The 12,401-nt window shown below is 52.8% G+C and overlaps 1 protein-coding gene across 1 annotated transcript in view; it reads right to left on the bottom strand.

The window, feature by feature from the left end:
- Positions 1-4,631: 4,631 nt before the first annotated feature.
- Positions 4,632-12,401, bottom strand: part of ST3GAL3 (ST3 beta-galactoside alpha-2,3-sialyltransferase 3) — an 84,476-nt gene continuing 76,706 nt past the window's right edge. Inside the window, exon 8 of the mRNA XM_010011208.1 lies at positions 4,632-6,101. Coding sequence (XP_010009510.1) covers positions 6,012-6,101 — 90 coding nt within the window. The 3' untranslated portion in view covers positions 4,632-6,011. The remainder of the gene's footprint in view (positions 6,102-12,401) is intronic.

The following is a 12,401-nucleotide window of genomic DNA, read 5'->3' as shown; positions in this document are numbered from 1 at the left end:
GGCAGGGAGGGCTACCTCTCCCATGGACAGCCCGGACACAGCCCCAGGTACTGGCTTACCCCAGGGGTTACCCTGTCCCCTCCCACCTTCTGTGTGGGTTGGGTCGGTCCTCATGTTTCCAAGGCACAGCCCGCGGCTGCTGTGGGTGTGATGCTGTGTGGGCAAGGCACAGGGAGAACATCCAGGGCACCGCATACAAGTGAGTCCTGTGAAAGCCTGGCCTCTGTCCTCTTCCAGTTGTGCTCCCCTCGTAGCCACTACCCCAAACACATGGGGGCCCTGGCTCCCTCCACTGCCCCTGGCCCTTGTTCGGGGAGATGTGACCCTGCTGCTGCCATCAGCTCCACTGATGTCCGTCCTGCCTGCCTGCCAGTGACACCTCCTCACTGTCCCACTGAGATCACAGTGGCAGGAAGAGGCACGTCCCACTCTGTGCCTGAATCTGGACACTGCTCTCCCCTTGGGCTCCCATGAGTATTGCCTCTGCCCTGGGGAGTGCTGAGTGTGGGCCAGGCCCCACAGGGTGCTGGGGTACAGGGCAGGGTCCCCAGCCCCACAGGTCTCCAGACAGATGGGTGACATGCTCCCTGGCTGCTGCTAGCAGCAGCTGGCTTGGTGCTTCCCAAGGCACTGCCTGCTCCTGCACCTGTGGGACCCTGTGCTCCTGCACCCCCAGGGCTGGGGTATCCCTTCTCTGGTCTGGAAGGAGCCCTGCAGTGCCGGGGCCTGCTGTGGTGTCTGTCCCTGAAGGTGCCACCCTTGCGTGAAGTGGGATGGGGATGATGTGGTCCAGCCAGACGGCAAGACTGAGCATGCCGTGGCTGTTGCTGTGCCTGTGTGAGGCCACGTCTGAGTGTGACAAAACACATGTGAAAGAGTTCTGATGCAGACAGACCAACTGGTTGCATCGTTCCCATCTCAGCAGTGATATGGCTCCTTTGGGGACACCTGCTCCAACAGCAAGTGTCCTTGTCTCTGCTGACCTGTCCCCATGTTCCCTGGTCTGAGGCTCTGATCTCCTCAGCACTTCCAAGGCCAGGCCAGGGCATGGGCCACCTCTGGGGCTGGCCCAGCCTGATGGCAGCAGTGGCCTTTGCTCTTTAAGAACTGGGAAGAGAGGAGGGCAGGAAGGAGGCTTTGAGCAGCTCCAGTATCTCCTTTCCGGAAGGGACCTGAACTTGCACCACACACTGGGGAGGGTTGGGCAGCTGCCTCTGTGGTGTCCCATCAGTGCTGGCAGGACCCCTGCGTGTTTAGGAGCTGTCAGGGCTGTCAGACTGGTCACCCACCTGCAAGCAGCCACCCTGGCCCAGACGGGACTGTCCCTGCGGCACTGCTGGGACTTGCCACAGTGGTTACATTCCTCCCATTGGGACCTGGCAGGTGTCGGAGCCAGTCACAGCCTCGGCCTTTAGCTTCCTAAACTGCTTCCTTCCTGGACACTGTGGTGAGAAGGTCACTTGTCGGGGCCACACCCAGCCTGAGTGTTGCTGTGACCTGTGGCAGGAAGCCACCGCGCTGCAGGGACTCCCTGAGACCAGGCAGTGACAGGCAGCCTGTGCTGGGAACGACAACCCGCCACCCCTCTGCTCCCCAACATGACACAGACCCAACGCACAAGCCCCAATCCCACCCCTCAGGTGGTGAGCACAGCCCTCTCCGGTCCCTGGCATCAGACCAGTGGCATCTGGGTCACTGTGCTGGAGGAGTCAGCAGTGAAACCAGGCTGGGAACAGCCCAAGCAGGGGAACCCCTCTGCCTCCCCTAAACAAAGACCAAAGGCATGAGAAGAAAGAGGCCAGCCAAGCTTGTTTGATAGCTTTATTGCTTCTGTGATATGACTGAATTGATGTGACATAAGCCGGCGTGGAGGAGCCTACACAACTCTTGCCCTCCCTGCCTAGAGGGGAAATTAAAAAAAATCACAGGAACTAAACCTAATTTTAAAAACTCATTGAGTTCTCACATCTCAGCTTGGTGCACCACCGGCTTTGGAGCAAGTCCCTGTGCAGGGTACAAGGAGCTGTGCCCAGAGTGGCTGGGTGGTGGCCTCGGTCACCCGCACCGAAGGGCACATCTCTAATACTGCGTGTGATGCACTGTTTGGACTGATGGCATGTGCTGTGCTGGTGGAGCTCAGTGCGGTGGCCACCTCCCTGCCAGGCAGTCTGGAAGCCCCTATCCATCCCTGGTGCTGCCCGACCCCAGCCTGCCTGCCCCTGTTTGGTTTAGACAGACAGACCTGTCCCAACACCTTCCCCCTTTCCCAAGCAGCTTGCCAGGGCAGGGCCTCCTTGCAGCTCCCACCCAGGAAAAGGAGATTCTGGAAGCTCAGAGGTGCTGGGCTGAGGGGTGCTGGGCTGCAGGGGATCCCCTACTGCCTCCTGCTCCCTGGCTGTGGTGCCTCCATTTGGCACGTGTGAGCTTGAGGCCACAAGCATGAAGGAAGCCCGACTCCAAGGTGGTGGGCTCTGGAGAGGGCTGTAAGACACAAACGCATGAGCAGCCCGTGCTCATGGTGTGGTGAGGGCAGCAGCATCTCTCTGGCAGCCCCTGTCCCCCAAAGCAGCATGTGCTGGCTGGCCTGCAGCTCTCCACGCTTGCTCTCTGCACCAGCCGGAGCGACACTCTGCTTTGGGAGCTGGCTCTCCGACCTTCCTGCACTTCTCCAGCATCTCTGCAGGCAGGTTTCCTGCCACCCAAGTGGCCTTTCTGCACCGCAGCGTGTCAGAGGCACCAGGCAACCCCGCTCTATATTTAGGCTGTGGAGAATTCCCCTGGGCTCTCCCTTCCGAGCTGAAAAGGTGAGTCACTGCGAGGGAGAGGCCAAGACTCGCATCCGTCCCACTGACCCTGCTCTGACCCGCGCACCGCTCCGAGCTGGCAGGACTGCCGTGTTTTGGAGTGCGGGAGGTGGCTGCAGGTGCATGTGGGGAGGCAGCCAGAGGAACAGCATCCAGGAGTGAAACCCAGCACTGAGCACTGCTTCTGGGGTGCTGCAGTGTGCACACCCCGTCACCCAGACACAGGGCTGCTCCGCAGGGGTGCATGCTCCACCAATGTGAAAGGGGACAGTGAGTTAGAGGGGAGCCTTTGCCCCACAAGCAACCCCACATCCTCTCTTTCCCACCACAGTCACCCTGGGCCATGCACTCATCTGTTCAGTCTGGGCACTTCTGCCTGGAGACCCTCTCAAAGGTGGAAGAAAGGGCTTCGAGTCACCTCCCTGGTCTGCAGGGATGGCTTCCCTTCAAGATCTGTCCCTGGCCATAGTGGGAAGCTGGGATGCCAGGGAAAGCAGAGCAGGGGCCATGCTCTCTCCATGGACCTGGAGCCAGTGAGTTGGAAGATACAGGTGTCCCATAGCTTTGTAGTGCTCAGTAAAACATAATCGTATCATTGCCATCACAAACCTTCATGGCAGTGCTTCCCCCAGGGGGTGGAGAGGAGTGCACCACAGGCCTTTAAGGCTCTTCGCTCCTCTCCTCCTCCTGGCTGGATCTCCCAGCTCTCTGGCATCTCAGCTCACTGTAGCATACAGATGTGGCCCATCACTGCCCCAAGGCTCCCATAGCAGCTGTTAAAGACCCAGTTCAAGCACCAAGGCAGAGGGTGGGTGCCCACCCTTCCCCAGCCACAACCTCGGCTAGGTCCATCCCAGGCACCCTCTGTCAGGGACTCTATGGACAGTGGTCCCAGCTCCAGGCTAATATCAGGAACTGCAAAGGGAATGTTGCCTGGCAAGAGCAATGGAAACCCAGTCCCTTGGGCTCCTTCAGCAGTAAAATCAAATCAGGGAGAAAATACTCAAAGGAGTATTTGCCATAGCATATACTCAAAAACCTGCTGGAAACTCCAGCTCTCAATGCTGGAAACCTCAAAGAGCATCCTGGGAAGACGCATGTACAGGGGGAGCAGGGACTAGCTGGCTGGGAGGCCAGAGGGACAGGAGAAGGAACAGGAGAAGGGACATGGGAAGGGGAAAGAGAAGGAAGCATCTGTCTTCCATGGCCTGGAAGAGGTAGGATCTTTGAGCTGCTCCCAAACTACAAGGCAAGCAGCAGCCACAACCAGAAGCTAGACAGAACTTGCCCGTGAGCAAGCTCCTTGGCTACAGGAGCAGGATGCAGGATTGGCTCCTGAGGGGCACATCCATGCTGGTCTGTGGGCAGCACCCAGCACCATGTCCTGAGACCTGCCTCTGCCTGCAGCCTGGAACGCATGGGTGGTCTCAAACCATTCCATACAGTTTGCTCCTCTGCCCCTCCTGCACATCACTTCTGGGGTCTCAGCCCCAGAGCCACAGCCCCCTACAAGTCAGTGGGAACAGAGGCGGCCCAGGGGAACCATGTGAGCCCTGCTCTGAACATCCCTTGTCCATGTTAGTACCACATTCTCCCTTCAGCTCAGAGCAAGGCAGACTGCAATCCTTGGGCTATCTCAGATGCAGCTCCAGGACCATAAGCCTGGCCAGCATTCTTGGGGCTCCCCTCTCCACTGACCCAGCACTGGCTGGCTGCACACTGGGGACTGGACACACAGGGACTTGGCTCAGGATCATGCCAATGGGTGCAAGTCCAATCTGCTCCAGACTAGAAGAGCACAGGAGCCAATTTCCACCTGTAACCATTCCCCTGGCAATCCCCCTTCTGCCCACATTCTCCACGTGGATTAGACCACCCTGCTGTCCTCACACTTGGCCACGTTGCTCAGTTTATTCCAGCTCCTCTGAAATAAGTATACAAATCAAATGTGCAAATACTGCATCTTGGAACCAAGACGGCAAAGGAAGGGATGTGCTCCTGAGAGCAGGAGGAGCAGCAGTGCTAGGTCAGCACGGGAGGAGCTTGGAAATGAAGTGAGCAGAGGTCGAGCAGCGGGTGAGGGTTCCCAGCAGGCTTCCACCCGTGCCAGCAGGCTCCATCATGACTGAGGTCACACGTCACTTAAATAGGGAACATGATCAAGTCTGGAAAGTAAAACGAACTTCTTCAGTGGCCTGCTCTCAAGCTGTAAAGCTGTAGATCTCCATGCAAGATCTGATCTCCTTCCAAAGAATAATTTACTCCTCTCCCACACAAAAATAAAGCAAGATGCTGTCCAGAAATGGTGACACCAATCTGTACGAACTCCACAGGGGCCCTGCACAGCAGGCATAAACCAAGAGGCCTGAAAGCCTTGAGCACAACAAGGCAGGCTCCTCAGTGCCATGACAGGCAGGAAGGTGGGGAAGGTCTGAGGCAGGCAGAGAAAGCCATGGGCTCCCCACTCCACCTTGGGGTCAGAGCAGAGGCAGAACAAATGGCTATGGAAAATGCAGCCAAGTAAGGGGCGGCTGCTGCTGCCTCTACAGAGGAAGCAAGGAAAAGTGCAGAAAAACAAACCCATGCTCATCTCCATCCAGAAGCTCCAAGTGGAGGATGAGGGAAAGACATTATTCTCCCTCCAAATTATAGCAGCACCAACACCACCGAAGTTTTGGATGGATTTGTTTTCCTGGGGAAAGGTCTGAGGCCGATGACAACGCAGATGGAGCACGAAGAGGCCAGGTGTTTCGCAGGGCTGTGCACAAGCAGTCTTTGCCTTGCACCTTGGTATTTCTAGTGTGATTCCAGCAGAGTTTCTTTTAAAAAATAATACTTTGTACATTCAGGCATAGCTGCCTCGGGGCAGCATCGCCTCCCATTTGGCACAAATCGTTTTATTCACAAACCTTTCTTCTCTCTCCTGAGTCTCTCCTGTTTAATTCAGGACACAGAAGATCCATCTGCGATGCAGAGTTCAAGAACTGCCCACTCAGCCCCTTGCCCACCTCCTGCCAGCTCTAGGCCAGGAGGCAGCAGATGCAACCCTTGTGCAGACTGGCAATGCGAGAGGGTCTTCCCAGAGCACTTGGGCATCTCTGTGTGTCTTCAGTGAGGTGGGATTCTTACGGGGGGCTGCCAGTGCCTGCTCCCAGAGCTGCAGCGTGCATCTTCGTCTCCTCCCTGGGAGGCAGTGGCTGCTGCCACTCAGATCCCACTGGTTAGATCAGTGATGACTCGGGCTTTCACCAGCTTCCGCAGGAACTCCTTCTCCCGCTGGATGTTGTGTGTCCAGGACTGGAAGGAAATGGGAGAGACAGGAGGTCAGCAGCTACCCTGGCCAAGCATGCTCCTGTCCCCCACACTGTGGAAGACTCCAGCTGGGGCAAGGCAGTGGTTTCAGCCAAGGAGAGAGACCCTGATACAGATGAGAAGAGTTTTTGCAGACCAAGTGCTTTCTCTTATCTAACACTGACATGGCCAGCAGGGTCAGACCCTGGCAGAAAGTCTCCCCTGTCCCATTTCAGACCTGAGGTAGGAGGTCTCCCCATGGGCTGGGTGAAGTTTTTCTAGCATGGTGAGATCTGGACAATCCAGGTTCCTTGGGCAGATGTAACTGGTTACAATGCCCTCCCAAGCCGCTGCACACAAGAGTCCGACAGTGCAGCATTAATGGTGGTGTACGCTGGGAAACAGAGCTGGCATAGAGCACGGTGGCAGGACATGCTGTACCCACATAAAGCTCCCTGACAGGGGAATGCATTGGGTGCATGCAGCTGAAAAGCTCCAAGACCACCCCCATCAAGGCCAGCTCTTGCCTCTGCTAGCCCTATCAAGAGGAAATCACATGTTAAAGGTTACACTAACACAGCATGAAGGGTGAAATGGTCAAAACTCCCAGGCAGGCATTTCAAAGCAATGATGGCTATAGCTGGTGTCAGCCCACCCAGATGTGTTCCCTGCAGCTGGCTTTAGCTGTGATCACAGCATCTGCCATCACCCCCCTGCACTGGTACTATTAAAGCAGTAAGTGGTTTGTCTCCCTGGGGAGACAAAGGCAGAGCAGGGAAAAGAAACTTTCCCCCATATCTCCCAACAGGACAAGAATCCCAGTAACTGAATCCAGGTCTCTTGCACAGTGTTCTGGACAGCAGGTCATCTCAGCTCTAAACACGTCGCTCTGTAGGAGCCTCCCTGAAACGGCCTCAAACCAGCAAAGCACCAGCCCAACAAGCCCTTCAGGGCACTTTGTCATAGGTATCCAAACCCACTTTACCCACTGCAAAACCATGGGCATGTGCCTGCAAAACCACCACTGCCTGCAAAGCACTGGTTGTGCCCATCACACAAAAATGTGCATGTTCTTCTCCTGTCACCTGCTGTGTAGCACTGACAGCCCTGGTCATGGCATTGCAGCCTACTGCCAAGAGGTCCCAGGGACTTAAGGTCCCTCTCTAGATCTCCAGCACATTTTGCAAGTACCTCTCTTGCTGCTCCTGTGCATTTAGAAGCCAATTTCATCTCCTCAGTGCACAGGAATGTAACAGTTAAAGCTGCTAAGGAAAGTTCAGGTAGGTCTTATCTTGCAACCTGTGTTCAAAAGAAGCCTGTTTCCAACGACACTGTTACCTGAATGCTGCAAAGCGTGCACTGGCACTGGGAACAACAAGGCTGCATGTGGTAAACTGTGCTGGTGCTCTTTGGTACTCTGAAAATGCAGAAGACCCCATCTCTAAACTAAAAAGACACTGCCAGAAACAACTCAGTGCTTGGCTTCTCCTCGCACACAAGCAGAAACTGAAAACTGGCACTGGGAAGAAAGCTGGCTTGTAAAAGGAAAAAAGCACAAATCTCAGAAAGCAGCAGTGGGAGCGATGTTGGTGCGGAGCAGAGGGAGCTAGGAGAGCAGGGCTGCGTGTGCCTGTCACTCGGAGCCAGAGAGCCAGGATCCCTCAGTGTGCTGGAAACAGTCCCACATGTGGCATGTCAGTTGGGGGTCCTGGGCCCGGCCCCTGCCATGCAGCAGTGTCTCTTCTGGCACCACAGCCCCTTGCTCGGAACACACAGCACTGTCGGAGGCAGCCAAGTGTGTGCGCTCCTGCCAACAGGCAGTGAGCAGCTGTCTGCTGGCAGAGAGGCCACGCTGGGAACACCAGGTCTCAAAGCATTCACTTGCATCTGGCTGGGCTTGTTGTTCAAAGCGTATCTGGAGCACCAGGGAGCCTGATGTGCCTGATACATCATAGCACAATCTGATTCATCCTTCATGTCTTTCAGACTCATCAAATGGTATGAGAAGCCAACTGATTTCACCCAGGACAACCTGCTTGTGTCCCTTGGTACAGATGATAACTGGGGAAGCAGCCACTTCTAGGCAAACTCAGACTATGTAAAACATCACCTCAGGCCACATGCAAGTGCCTTATCTGATGGCAAGAGGAAATCTGCTTTGTGAAAGGTACAAGTGGAACAGGAATTTAAGTACAGGAGCTGGATAACAGAACTTTGGGTAATACAATTGCAGTCTCTCACATGACAGCTAGGTCTGGCTCCAGCACTGACTGCAGTGCTGCTGGCAAGACCTATAAACCTCTGGCTGTTCATCATCCAGGCTGCTCTATACCTTGGGCACTGCCACAAACTCCTCTTTCTGAGCAGAAAGCCACATATAAGGGAATTCAGCCTCCCACTTGATCCATGGATCTTAGTGGTGTCCGCAGCAGTACTCACAAATGTTTTGTGGTTGAACGTAAGACCACAGAGGAAGAGGATTCCCTGGTGAGGATGGGCTTTTGTTCCTCCCAAAGAGCAGTAGCAGGGTGCTGGATGCGGTACTGCTCCCCCCACGCCTGACAGCACTGTGGGCAGGAGGGATGAGGCATGTCTTCAACACCAGCTTCGGTTACTGATTACAGGAGAGGGACTCACCCCACTGACAGAGCTAATCAGGCAAAGGAAGCTGCATTCCAGCACCAGCAGTGGCAGTGGGGAGAAGAGCCAGAGCAGATTTCTCAAAGCTGCTGGAGAGAGGCAGGCACCTCACACCCATTGCCCTGGCAGACGAAAAGCAACAAAACACACTCTAAACCCAGGAGGTTTTAGGTGTATGCACCCTAAATATCACCCAGGGTAGCAGAGCCCGGGTAGCACACACTGCCAACAGGGCCCAGCAGGAAGAAGGGCTCAGTGAGATGGGTACAAGGTTTATGAAAAGCCAGGCCTTGGCAGGCTCAGGTTTGCTTTGGGGCCAGGACCACATCATGGCTGTTGTAAAGGGAAGTTCTCTTCTGCCACTCTCACTGGGTAAGCTGAGGCATTCTGTGTAACTAAGCTTGCAGGCAAGTTGTTCTGGAAATCTTTCAGCTGATGCAGTGTCCTGAGCTGCAGCAGGATGATAAGAAAGAGGCAATGCTCTAGTGACCCACATCCCCATGGACAGGGTACTGCTGTCAGAGTGCTCATTTTGACATTTTAAGCAGAGGATTATGAGCAGGATCCATGCCTGGGGAGTGATTCCATGAAGTGGCTGCAATGCTGGTGGTTTATTCCTGCCTCTACTGCAAAAAAGCCTTTTCCTGCCCTCAAATGCTGGATGCGCTTTGGCTGTGCTAGCAAGATACTTACTGCCCCTTCTGACTGCTTTGACCCTCTCTTCCCATGCACACTGAGTTGTTACTACCTCATTGCCTATTCCCATAAGAAGGATTGTTCATGTTTACAAACCTCCTGCCCCAAGTCCTGAAGTTACACCTCAGCATCACAAGCTGAAAGCTCCAGCTCTTGTGAATCTGCACCTCCAGACAGCAATGGAGCAGCTCGGTGCTCTCAGTGCCACCTCCACCTTCTTGTCCCACTGCACCACCCGCATCGAGCTTCCACTTGTGCAAACAAATGGGCTGCTTGTTTGAGCCCACGGCTAGAGTAATGAACTTGTGGGAGTTCCAACAGGAACGCCCCAGGAGGCTCCAGAGCCCTACTTGTTCTTTGGGGATCAGGCTGGGATCTCCTTTGTTTTGGGTCTCCCTCTCAGTAGTGGGTGTTTACTCTTTTCGGCAGTGAGAGGAGCAGCAGGAGGAGTTGCTCTGCAAGCACATGCACTGTTATGGCTGTCCATCCCAGAGAGGTGGCAGTGAGTCTGATCATTTGGTCACAGTTGTTAGGTCAAAATTTATCATCAGTTGAAGCCACCCTTCAGGGTTATGCAAATGCAGCAGCCCCAAACCACCTGGCCCTTTTTTCTTGATGATTCCATGAGGAAGCACAAAACATCCTCTGTCCCTTCAAGAGAAGCCAAGCAGAATACTTTAAGGCTAAGAAAAAGTTTCAGAGACCAACCCAGGAGGAAGGTAAGCTCCCCATCTGCAAGCAATTACAACCAGGGAATGCCTCAGCTTCAGAGCACATTAGTCTTATCAAGTATATTGCGGTATCTTAAAATACAGGAAGATTAAATCAGAGCAAGTCAATGAGGAACGCATTCAAGAAAAGTAGCAAGTTGTAAAGTGGGAGGTTTCTCAGTTCCATTACACCCTCTGTATTTCTGCAAGTCATCAGCATTTCTCCCCCCAAACCTGCACAGAAACCACAGCAGCAGGAAGAAGTGCTACTTCACTGGTGTAAGTTTCCAGCCTATACCAGTGCTAATTTATCTCTAGAGCTGCTTATTCTTCACAATTCTGCCTTGCGCATGCCCTTGCTCTGGTCCTGGCATGGTGACCATGCACACTAGGTGCTTCACAGCCACCTCTGAGCCCCAGTTTCATCTCCCTGTGCATGTTCCCTTGTTCAGGACCTGCTGCCCCCTCCTCTCTCAGTCCATCTGCTGGGACATGGCAGCACCCAGCAGACTGCCCTGTCCCACTGCACCCCCTAGGAAATAATACGTACTGAAACAAAAGGGAGGGCTGTGCACCCTCATCCTTTTGTGTTCAACAGATTTACTCACAGCTCCATTATGCCCAGTTATTCTTATACCAACTTGAAATTTTAAACAGCTTTTAGCACCTGCTTATTCTTAATATGTACAGAGAGAGCAACTGTATCTCTTCTCAGTCTTCATTTTATCAAACTGAATAAACCATGCCTTCTGCCTTCTACCAAAACAGGCTGTTCATTTCCCCCATGAAAACTGGGAAATTTCCTAGAAGTGTAGTAGCTCCCTCTATCCCTATTTACCCCAAGTTTACTTTTTGTGGACGAGAAAAAAAGAAGCTCGTCATTGCCTCACGCAGAGCCAATTCTCTCTCTCTCTCTCTCCAAGAAATCCCTTCTTCTAGTCTTTTGAGAGCCGTATTTGCCTTTTCTTCATAGTAACAGCCTGTCATCCTGAATTATCCTGTGATTTATTTGTACCTATCCAAGCACTTTCCTCCTCTGCCATTACCAAAGAATGCTACCCCAGCTTAGAATCAAAATTTCTGGTACTGCAGCAAACAGCATGACCTTCCATTCATACTCTTAGGTTTCATGCCACCCAGTTTACTCCTGTTCTCAAGGTGCTCACAGTGTTCCTGGATGGTATTTTGATCCTCCCTTGTATTGACCACACCTGGTTTTGTCTCATCACAAATTCCCCTTGCACACCACTGACTTCCGTACCAAAAATCATTAAAGCAAACACTAAACATGATCTCCTGCGGGGGAACTCCCAGCCGTCTATTCAGTGCTGCTCTTTGTGTTCTCCTTTAGAGAGTCTATTCATATACAGGTGTTGCACCAAACCATAGCATCTGAAGCACAATTAATTATATCTCACACAGCACAGTACCACACACTTAACTGAACTTCAGACAGACTGGTCTACTACACTTCCTCTACCCCCAGAATGATTTTTTTTTTAATCAAATAAAGAAATTAGTTTTTGTAACCTGCCTTTGGTAAATCCGTGTTGTGTTTGCTTTCAGGATTTAATTATTCTTTCATTTAAACTCTGCTCTGAAGTTCTGAATGGTACCTCTAGGGTCAGATGAAGAGGTCTGAATTCGACAGGATTATTTTCCTTGCTTCACTCCCATTCTCCCCCCCCAAAAAAAAAGGAAGAAAAAAGAGGTATTATGTCCACTGCAATCTAATCCTGTGGAACCACGTGTAACCTGATACATTTATTGAGGACCTTTTCCTGTGGACTTGCAGCTTAATTGGCTCAAGAGCGCAGTGGCTGGAACAGAGATCTTTTGGGCTCTCACACCCAGTGCATTAGCTTCAATGGCTTTTGCCTTTCATTGTTGACCCAGTCATTTTCTGTTTCTACGTGAAATTCTCACCATGGGCCACCCTTTCCCTCATGTTAATCATATCACTCTTACGGAGGTAACATATCAATTCGTGTGATTCCCACTTTGGCTCTTTAATTGCTATGCTTTCTGCTTTTTTCACCTCCCTGGATGCCAAGCCCTAGTAACTCTTTCCTTGTCTCCATATTATTTGTTTGGCAGTGGGACTGTCCAGTGTTTGTTTATTTTCTTTTGCAAGATCTATTTCAACTTGCGTTTTCATAGAATGGTTTGGTTTGGAAGAGACCTTAGGATCATCTAGTTCCAACTCCCCTGCCATGGGCAGGGACACCTCACACTAGAACATGTTGCCCAAGGCTCTGTC

The sequence above is a fragment of the Nestor notabilis genome, unplaced genomic scaffold (assembly GCF_000696875.1).
Source record: "Nestor notabilis isolate BGI_N333 unplaced genomic scaffold, ASM69687v1 scaffold12193, whole genome shotgun sequence".
In the NCBI taxonomy this organism is placed as follows: Eukaryota; Metazoa; Chordata; class Aves; order Psittaciformes; family Psittacidae; genus Nestor; species Nestor notabilis.
The sequence above is the reverse complement of the archived record's forward strand: the minus strand, read 5'-3'. Positions and strand labels throughout refer to the sequence as shown.